Source organism: Benincasa hispida, chromosome 7 (assembly GCF_009727055.1).
Source record: "Benincasa hispida cultivar B227 chromosome 7, ASM972705v1, whole genome shotgun sequence".
In the NCBI taxonomy this organism is placed as follows: Eukaryota; Viridiplantae; Streptophyta; class Magnoliopsida; order Cucurbitales; family Cucurbitaceae; genus Benincasa; species Benincasa hispida.
This window is the reverse complement of record NC_052355.1, coordinates 33301932-33313349: the sequence shown is the minus strand read 5'-3', so window position 1 is coordinate 33313349 and position 11418 is coordinate 33301932. Positions and strand designations below refer to the sequence as shown.

Genomic DNA, 11418 nt, shown 5'->3' with positions numbered 1-11418 from the left:
GGATTTAACTTTTAAGTACATTGTTGCATCTTATCTTTTTCATAAATGTTATCTATTTGTTACCCTTTTGTGGGACCTTCTTAAGTTGTCTAGGTTCATCAAGTGGATTGATTATTACAATTACTTTGCCTTATTTTATCTTTTATGTTCTATAACAATCACTTTACCTTATTTTATCTTTTAAGTTCTATCACAATCACTTTACCCATAAGCTGTCTTGGACATTTATAATCAATGTATGACAAAAGAAAGAATATAGGCTAATAATATATAATTATGTTGATGTTGGTTAGATGTAAATCCAATTAATACTGATACATGTTTAGATGACCAAATATAATAAATTACATATCAGATTGAAAAATTATCAATGTTAAAATATGGTTGGTAATACATTTAGAAATTACATGGACTTAATTCAATAATTTATTAAAAATTATTTAATGACATTTTTGCTATATTATAATTATGAAAAATGATAAATGTAGATTTATAAATCATAACAGATTATATCAACCAAGAAAACAATTCACCCCTATAGTTGTATTACTTAAAACCTCAAACCTCAAACTAATAATTGTATTAATTTAAATCTCAATTAATATATAATGCAAAAATATCATAATACTATTTGAAATGTAGAAATTGAATGATTTTTCTTTGTATTTTTTGAGAGAAGGATAATTTTATTTCAAAGTTATATTGAGTTGTTTTTAAAAAAAATGAAGTAAAATTAGTTATAAATTACTGACAAAAGAACTAAATTAGTTTCCTTATGGAAGTTTCTAAGTTCAAATGGATACAATTATTAATTTACAATCTAAATCGAAGCAACTGTTAATTAATTAATTTTCTTAAAAATAAAAAACCTCCTTGAACCTCAATATTTAACATGGAAAATGATATCTCTACCTATACATGCTCGATATACCAAATGGTAGGAAAGAATGTTTGAACTTCCAACTCCAAGAAAGATCTAGAATGTCAATTACTGTAGTTTCGTTAATATCAAAAGGAAAATTTTGAGCTATATAAAAGGAAGAACAGCACACTTCACTTCAGCGAGATTTCCAACAAACGAGTGAACAGAAGAAAGCTCGTGGGAGACAAAATTTGAATATGTTATATGTCAACCAAGAGTCACTCCAATTCCAAATAAGAGAACATAAAACTCCAATCCAATATGTTCTTCAATTTTTTTTTTCTTTTACCAAATATCAAACACATACTCTGCAACAGTGAACAAAGTCTCTAACTCTCAAGAGGCCTCGATACCTGGTTCACGGATCTGAATCGATGTTCTAGATAAACTTGCCTCAAGCTCGTTTAGCTCATCGAGATCCAGTTCGTCATCGTCGTCTTCATCCAAGAGCACATCTTCAGAATCATCAACAGCATTTGTTGAGGTACTGGGTCCGCCAGTTGAATTATCTTTGGTCTGAAATTGAACGTCATCATCAAAAAGATGTAAGAATCATTTGAAGCTTTTATGATTTGGACCATCGTAAACAAATCAACTTGACATGGAATTTTGTCAGCTAAGTTCTTTGAAGCAAAATATTAATTGTCAAAAACGAACTTATCCAAACCATCTATAGGAAAACTTATTCGAGAAGGCCATTTGAATGTGACTGATATTTTTGCATAGTTAGATCTATGAGAGAATTTTCAAAAGTTACTTCAATTTATATCTAATGGTTATTAGGAAACATGTAGATCCAACAATTACAATGACATAATCATATTGTGGCGGCCACATTGAATAATGTTTTCAAGCAAATATCACTTAAAAGAATAAAATAACAATAATAATAATAACAATAATTTTTTTAAAAAAAGCTAAATAAAAACATTCTTCTCCTCAGCTCCTCAAAAAGACTAATCCCAATGGACCCATACAATCATACACCTTCACAACCACGAAAAACAGATGGCGCAGCGCCCATTCTCTCCGTACATCCTTTTGCCCATTTTGCCCCTTACTCATTTCTTTCCTTCTCCAAGTATAAAACTAGGTCACTTGGGCCATATCATATTTTTCATCATTGATCTCTTAATTCTTCTTAGGTCCCCCCTCCTATACTCCAATTCCTATTTGATCAACTTCCCCAAGGCTATAATCTCCCTGGTTACCGAACTTAGAAGACACGAAACCCAAAGATGCTTAAATTATATTGGAGATGCTTAAATTATTTTCTTGGTTGACTTTGCATCGGAAATTTAAAACTTGTCAAGTGCTCTCAAAGGGGCTTCTGCTTTCATTTGGAGTCTGACCTTTCTCATGCTGAAAGGGAGGTTGTATGAGCATACTGGCCGTGATTGGCCCAATGGCTAACTAGATGTTTTTGGCATATGGTTTGAGCTGTTTGATGCCTTTCAATGGAACTACAGTCCCCCCAAATCCTAATGACACACACCATTGGGATCAGATGCTGTATATTGATCACCCGTCTAAAGGAGCAAAAGATCAACTGTGGGTTAGCATTTTATCTGCGGTTTAGTGGAAAAGTTGGGATGAATAAAAGGTCCATGACAGCACCAAATCCTTCAAGGATATTAGATTTAGTTATTTTCGACGCTTTCTTCTGGTGTAAAAATTTACAGGCCATCAAAAGTCATAGTTTTTCTTTTCTTGTTAATAATTGGGAGCATCGCTTGTATTCCCATTGATTGGGCCCTTTTTATGCCTCTTTGGATATTTCATTCCATCGAAAAATCGTTTGTGTATATATGGGTTAAGAAAGACTCCTCTTTTCTTTGATTCTTGTGATTGGGAAGAGCAATCGTAAATGTGTAATCTAGGCTTCTGTTCTTTTTTGGGCTTTTTGGAACATAAAAGCTTTAGAAAGTTGATTAACAACCTTCTCACTTCTGAATTTTCCCCTTTACTGATTGGTATTCTTAATCTCAATTCCCCAACAGTAGAATGTCTAGGTTTACTAATCATTCTTAAACCGTGAACTTCCCCCCTTGTATGAGGTTCTTAATGGTGGGTATTGCTTGTTTTGATATTGAGATGCCTACAAAAGCAAACCTCGTTGGTTGCACAAAAATCAATCTAACTTCAAACTACCCGAGCATGCCTTTAGGATCGCAATCCCTATCCACTTGGTGGAATAATTTAAAGTCCACGATCAAGTCCTGCTTTTGCCCAAGCGCCATAGGGCAGCTCCTACAAGATCTAACCCCATGGAAGGCCAAAGAGATCCATTCAGTGTTAACTCCTCTAACATATTGTCCTACTAGTAACCTTAAGTGCATGATTTGTTTGCCAACGATACTTCTCAAATGATTCTACCAGTGATTGAGATGTAACTAGACATGCAGATCCTTAACTTTCTCAGATAGCATCTTTATGATCTCAACAAGGAGATTCTATGAAGCTCTCATTTGATTAGTATGTTGAAGCTTCCGAGTGAATGCTATATCATCAGAGTTCTTTTCTCAAGATCCTGAAGCACTGGACAAAAACCAACGGGTTTTTTCTCTACTTTTAGAGAGTTCAACTTCCTCAATTGTAATAGCACCTATGCTTGGCTGAGCGAGGAAGATCACAGGCATTTACCACCAAAATAATTACGGAAGATCCAAGATTGGCAAGGGTACGCACACAACTGATTTCTCATGGGGTTATGGGAGAAATCCTAATATCTCTAAACTTGTGGTAGCAAACCTTTGGAAGAATGAACGAGAACCTACAAAGATCGAAGGCATTGTTTTGAAAGAAGCTCCACCATTCAAGCTTATCTTCAAACTTGTGAGGTTTTGAAGGTGTACTATCTATCACATCTTCATGATTCTTCAAATAAGATTGATGAAAAATTTAGAGAGATTTTCTTACAATGGGAAGAGAACAGATTATCATGCCTCCAAGTACAAGTATAATAGCATTTGAATTGGAAGATGATTGAGAAGTGAGATCGATCAATGGGCCAATGTAAAAAGTAAGGAGTTTAATGAGAATGGATATCAAGAAAATATCTTCAAAGAAGAATCCCATCTATAGAACGATGGAGGTGGGCCAGCCTCAGCAAAAAAAAAAGTTTTGCTTGTGTCAACAGCTAAGCTGATGGTAGAATTTGGAAATTAGATAAACAAAGGATTTTCACTAATAGACCTAGTTTCGCATTGACAAGCAGTGGAAGGCTATTTCAAGATCATTCTCCATTTTGGAAGTCCAAAGTTCAAAGAAGGTGAAAATCCTTATTTGATCAGCTATTCGTAGAAAGATAAATACACGTGGTCCATCTCTAGAAGAGCTTAAATCATTTACCAAGCTGGAGCTGGTGAGTCCTTTGCAACCAAGATAATGAAAACCAAAACCATCTCCTTATGTTACTTACCTTTATCTGAGAGCATATGGATGTTCTTCACCTTGTGTAACTTCAAATGGTTAGCTCCCCAGAAGTTAAGCCCTTCAAATCTATGGGCTTATGCCTATCTGACGGCTGTCTATGCTTGGGGAGAAATGAGAATTCTTCAGTCTGTATGTGTAAGGTTAGGGTTTTAACTTGTTTTAAGCCTCAAAGTAGTGAAACCTCAAAAAGAATTTTTTGTAATTAGCCTATTTAATATTACACCAACTAGAGAATCTTTGAGTCATCTCTCTTGGTCTCTTTGTGGCTAGAACTATTTGTCCTCCTTTTCTTAGTCCTCTTTGGACAGACGACATTCTTTCTTGAACCACCCTCCTTTTCTTAGTCCTCTTTGGATAGACAAGATATTTTCCAGAAGAAAGTCTAATTAACGATATTTATTTCATTGAAAAAAAGAAAACTCACAAGTCACATTCATAACCAAAAAAGTAGAGACCAATTTAACTCTTTCTTAAGGAAACATAATACTGAGGTTCATCATAATTCTGTATTCATTCGTTGATAATTTCTAAAAGATGAAAGTTTTAAGTTACTTCATAGTGATTGGGGCACATGGAATAAATCAATTTGTCCTCTAACAAATATAATATTTCATCGCTAAGGTACCAAAAGGTTTGGATGATAAAGAAACTATTTCTTTCTTTAGATACCTCTACATGGCATATTGCACTAACAATGATAAACACTAACATTCCCAAACCATCCTTATATTCAAACAAAGAGATAGGCACGTAAAAATGATTACCAGAAATTTTAATGTTTACTAAAAAATTCTTCAGCCAGACAGTGTGGAAGTAAATTTGATTGCAATTTGCTAAGTTATGACATAAACTATGGACATGTGTAAACACTATCGTTCGCGACATGAACTATGGCACTGTTCACATGCAAGGATGAAAATATTCGTGGATATATCGATATATCCATAAATTGTAGGATTCAATATAGATATTAAATATCCATGGATATCTCCAACATCTTTTATACATGCTCGTAAAATATAAAAATGTCTTCTATTTTGTCCAATATGAATATGAATATTAGTAACAATATCCATAACTTAGTTCTGGAGTAAAAAGAACTTAATTATCAATCTAAATAAATTTTATTAATTTCATGACTTACAGAAATATTTGCCGATATCGATATTTTATCGATATACCCATCGATATATCCGTAACATTGAATCTCGATATTGATATCAACATCGATATTTTGATCCTTGTTCACATGGCATAATTCATGAATAGTGTTGCAAATGACTTTGAAGAAACAAACAATCTGTACAAAATTCACATATTGGATTACCTTTGGTTCGTTGCCTTCAGGTTCTTCTTCCCGCTGATATTTTTCATATGCTTCAGCATCATCCACAAACAAGCTTGCATTTGCAAGAAACAACTCCCGACCACTGAAAAAAAGAAAAAAAAAATAACCTTGTATTACTATTAGTTACTGTTTACAAGGAATATTAACTATATGAGTAATCTAGAAACCTCATGCGGTCATTCTTAGCTCTCTCTGCTTGTTGTGCAGCCAAACCAGCATCTCTCTCATCCATCTTTTTCTTCTTCCATTGAAAGAAAAGCTCCGGAGTCATGGGAGTGGTGGTTTTAACTTTTGCACGCTGGGATAAGCAAATAAACATAGTAAAAAAAGGTAAAAACAGGTGGTGTGAAATTTTTTTAAGCATTTTTTCCAGTTTAAGACATGATCGTCAAAAGGATAATCCAAATCACAAGCAATTAGATTGAATCATCCTCACCTCATTCTCAATCTCTTCCTCTATGGCAATCTTTTGACTCTCCTCTTCCAGCAGTTCCTTCATTTGTGACTTTAAAACATAACCTGCAGGAAGAGCATGTCTATAATGGCATTCTTTGCCACCATTAGGACACACCCAGAACCAGCCATACTGCTTCTTTTCTACTGCTTCCAGAAAATACTTGCAGACCTGTAAATTATTCATTTTAAACAGATTATTATAAATAGGATAATAAACATTCTCTCAACATTGGATCTACTATAGCAAGTAATATACAGATGTCCAAGAAAACTACAGGGATTTTAGAGAAGTTGCATGTCAATCCAATATAAATGACATAAATCAATTGCTGGAGATTGGAACATGATCCATGCATTGAAAACTGAAGCTCACAAATAATAGTTTTAAAATTAAGTATTACCAATATGAGCTTTTTTTCTATTCACCAGCAAGCTTCACTTCTACAGTAACAAGCACATCAAGGTCATCAGTTCTTTCCAGACCAATCCCTTAGACCTTCAAATTATAAGTTGATCAAAAATCCCAGGGCGTGCATACATTAAACAGAAACATGCCCAATACTAAAAAATGCCCTAACTTTTAGTTCACAAGAGATTAGATATCATAACCTTGCCCAACAACGTAACTAAAAGGAAATGTATTAAGTTCCAGTTAATACATAAAACATGGCCGAAGCCAATGCCATGAAGAAGTGAGGTGTAAGCCCAAATATAAAATGAGAAGGCATTGAATATAAACCAAATATACAAGTCGACGTCAATGTTTTCTTAACAATACAACAAATTCATATTATTTTTCTAGTCAATTCGCTGTGTAGAAACTTTGGTGCATTCTCATGAAGGCGTAAGCCTCTTCTACAAAAGGTGCAAGACTCTTGACTCTTGCGATCCAAATAAGGGATGATAGAAAAGGAATTGAATACTTGAGTTATTATGTCATCACTAACAAGCTTAGACATTGCAAATTAACGTAAGAAGTCTATGAAGGAGACATGAGAAACATACAATCTCAGTTGGCTTGTTGAGGTTATACTCGTTCTTTTTTGACTCGACAACCTTCTCCAACGTCTCTTGATCCCAATCCTCCATCGTTTCTAAGGAAAAACATTAACATGAACAATTTTAATTCAAGAGTAATCATAAGAAGCTAGGAAATGAAAAAGTACATGACTTGTAGAAAACAAAAATGTTAATCACTCACCTTCATCGCGCTTATCACTATATATATCAATCTTTTCACCCTTCCTCTGGACATTCAAATCATGTGAAAACTTGCATTTAAACCCTTTCGTACACTGTCCCACTTTAAAAAACTCACAAACTATGGACTTGGGATCAACACCTAACCAAACAACCAAAATCCAATATCAGATCAGTTCAGTGCAAAAGCTTCATCCAAAACAATAAATCTCAACTAAAACCAAAGACGAAATACAGTAATGCGCACATACCAATGGGTACTTTGGGCTGACTGACAGCAATCTTAAACAAGTCATTCAACTCCTTCTCTTTAGCTTTTTCTTCCTCCTTCTTTTTCTGCTCAATACCAAAATAAATCAATCCACTTCAAATTCGACATTTATTCATAACTATCCCCTCAATTAACCAGAAGATTAAACTTCAACGAAAAAATGGAGATTAAACCCGGACCTTGGCAGCTACTTTAGTCGGGTCGACTTTTGGCTGGACGGATTGCTTGAGATTTTGAACATATTTTTGGACGTTTTTGCTCTTGTTCTTGTTTTTGAGACCGAACGTCTTGTCTTCAACAACCTTCTGCTTCTTCGCTAATTCGGCCTTCGATTGCTGCTTCGGCGGCATGCTTATTTCGCATTCAAAGTCGATCGACAGCCAAAATAAAAATGAAAATGGAAGATAAAAACAGAAATTCCGCTTAAATTACAGACGATGTTCGATTATTAGGGTTTGTACGAACAGATATATCAGAGCCTGTCTTCTCCAACCTGAAGAATAGAGGATGGATGGGGAAGACGGATTTCGCTTTGTTATGTTTAAATTACAATCATGTCCCTCTCTCATTGGTGGTTTTTTTAGCTTCAAATTGGGCCGACTGAACGACGGCCCAACAATTAGTGGGCCTAAAAGCTGGCGATCTTGTATTCATCTTCGTGTTTTTCTGCAGATCTGTGGGCCTTAGAGTTGGATTGTTTCATTTTTGGGCCACTTTGTTTTTATACGAGGCCCAAGTGAAATTCAAGGAAATTTTAATCGAAACCGAGTTTGATTTTGCCCCGCCTCGATTTATAACCATTTGACCTTTTTTTTCCGATTTTATACATGTAAGGCCTTAATTATAGTCTAATATATTAGACTTATATTTGAACTTTCCATTTTTTTCATAAATGTTACAATAAGCTTCATATTTTTAAGAAAATAAGTGACATTTTACTATTTAACCCTCCAAGGATTAAAAGAAAATAAAAAATACAAAAGAGAAAAAAAAATTCATATCCCATCTACGCTTCATTAATGATTTATTTTAAAAATTTATTTTTCATTACCATTTTTCCATATCTCATCCATGTTTCATCTTCTTCAATTTCTCTCTCAAAACTCTCTTTCATCTTTTCGTCACTACCTCCCTCCCTCCATCCACCCTGCCACTATCAACGACGTGCCTGCCAAGATCTAGTTGTCGCCTCCCTCCGTTTGGGCTGTTAACCAGTTGTCGTTGCCTTCCTCATATCTCATTGTGGGTTTCTTCCTCAAATCTCCCTTTCTTTTCTCATTTCTCTTCTCTCACTTGTCTCCTTCCCGACGGTGTGAGTTGCAGGTGGCTGGCGACGGGAGACGGACGACGTCAAGCGAATCTTACGACGTGGGGCGAGTAGATCCAACACATCTTCCAACGTGTGGCAAGCAAATCCAACACAAGATGAACCAACTGCATGGGGTTCTGGATGATAACGGTCGACAATGATATATAGAGTGGTTTTTTATATATACTATGATAAATATTGTCATATGGTGATTTTTTTTATATATTTACTAACGTATGATTATTTTTCGTTTTCTGTATGTAAGGTGATTTTTTCGATATATACTGTGATATATATCTTCGATTTTTTATTTAGACTTTCTTTATTATGATATATACACTAATATATATTGAACATTAAGTTCATTTGCGATTTATATATATTCATTTCCAATCTTACTAGTATACTTCATATATTGTTTATAATATTTGCAAACATCTATAATTAATACATACATTCATAATCCATAATTAATAAAACACACTCAAGTGGACCGATTTTGGCATCTTTGGCAAACAAACAAATAATTATTACAATAATAATTCGGAAGCAGCCCTGAACCACTCCCGAACACTTCAAATCGGCCTAAACCATCTTAAAAAAATGTTGAATCGGACCTCCATAGCTTGAAACTTTGGCTGAACCGGCTGAAAAAAACCAAATTGGTCCAAACCGGTCTGCACAATCCAAAAAAACTGTCTATAAAACAGCTTATGTCTTGCTCCGATTTCTTCAAATTACAGCCTAATATCAACTCTAATGAAACTCTAATGATTCTGAAAAAATTATAGACTCAAACAATTGGGCAATTATAATAATTACAACCAAACCGAAGCTTAAAAAAATGTCAAAATCGTAATGTATCCACTTTAGCCACCACACTTTCATCTCATGAAATAACGTCCACCAAGCTAAAATTAATGCAAATTGAGTGTTTAAAACATGCTCTGACATCAATTGTAAGAATAAACAACCTGCTTGTGGAAACAATTTGGATCTTAAGCACTCTAAATTTAATTAATTTTAAAGATAAAACATGCATGCAAATAACTTTGAAATTAGGGTTTGAGTTACAACCTTTATAGCTCTAAATTAACCACCAATTCAACTCCAATCTTCTCACGAACCAGCTGTAAATCACCACAAGGGTCTTTCTAACTATTTTCTAGCCTTAGGACGAGATGGTGGGATCCGGTGAGTGTAACGACCCGACCCCCTAGGACTTAGGTAAGGCCGTTATTAAAATAAATGCATGCACAGAATTTAAAAACGACGCTCAGTTATTTGAAATAAATGCTAATTAAATTAGAGAAGTTCAAAAGACGTTTATTAAATGCAATTGTTAAAACAGTTAATAAGGTATCCAAAATTCTTAAAGGCTAATCAAAGACATATAAAAGAAATAATCCTTAGTAATAAATTTTAAATAGTAAAACCAAATAACAGATTTCAAAATGCGGAAGCGAAAAGGTCTAGACCCAGTGACACGATCACGAATTTCGCTGCGCCATCACCGGTACATCTTTACCTTTTCCTGAAATGTCAACATAAGAAAGAATGAGTATGAAATACTCAGTAAGTAGCCCCACCACTGGGGTCAGGCTAGGCATCTATGTCCTCTAGATACTCGCATATGACACATAAATACATGAAACAGACAAGAGACTGAGTCCTATCCTATTGTAGTTAAGTATGCCCACAAAACTGGTGAATCCCGAAGGAAACACAAAACTGGTGAATCCCGAAGGAAACACAAAACTGGTGAGCATCTAACTAATCAATGAGGATATTCACACAGTCTCAACGTTCAAAGAATCAACACCGTACAATTATAAAACATACATGAAATCCTTGGTACCATGGCTCCATCACATACACATAATCCTCAACAACATAATATACAACATTCATGTAAACCTTACATCATAATTTTACAACATACAAGTATGCCGTAACACCAGCAGGTCAGACGTCAATATATGAAAACACATACCATCACATACTAACGATCAAGTGCTTAGGTGTGTATTTAAACAATTCAGAACTCATGCCAGAACATACTTTGATTCAAGTCATACTATCAATCAACATGCTAACAATTTACCATAATATACACTCACCATGCTAGCATAAAACTAAAGTCTGGCCCGTGGGCAGTTCCAGTGGTAAGATTACTAACCTCAAATAAAGTCTAAAACTTAAGTCAAGAGAACAAACTCCTTTCTAGCTTTCCACAACTTTTGAATGAGATCCTAGAACATGGACAAAAATCGATCTTAACTTTTAAGCCCAATTTTTAAACATTAAATCATTCCCAAATTAACAGCACAACTTACCCAAAAGCTTGTCGAAACCACATCTTAATCCTCTTGACACCACACTTTTGACTTCAAAGTCTCTCCAAAACTCGATTTTAAAGCCCAAACAAATATGTGTCAATAGATTGAAGCAGAACACCATTAGCCAATAAATCCAAT

At 34.6% G+C, this 11418-nt stretch overlaps 1 protein-coding gene across 1 annotated transcript; it reads right to left on the bottom strand.

Annotated features, from left to right (window-relative positions):
• Window positions 1–1032: 1032 nt before the first annotated feature.
• Window positions 1033–8168, bottom strand: LOC120081707 (zinc finger CCCH domain-containing protein 11). Its single transcript, XM_039036799.1, has 8 exons — window positions 7812–8168; window positions 7613–7697; window positions 7363–7503; window positions 7167–7255; window positions 6142–6330; window positions 5873–6003; window positions 5685–5787; window positions 1033–1438 (listed from the first exon to the last, which is right to left on the bottom strand). Exons 1-8 carry the CDS (start codon window positions 7980–7982, stop codon window positions 1259–1261), a joined length of 1089 nt encoding a protein of 362 aa, XP_038892727.1. The 5' UTR covers window positions 7983–8168; the 3' UTR covers window positions 1033–1258.
• Between the last annotated feature and the right edge of the window lie 3250 nt (window positions 8169–11418).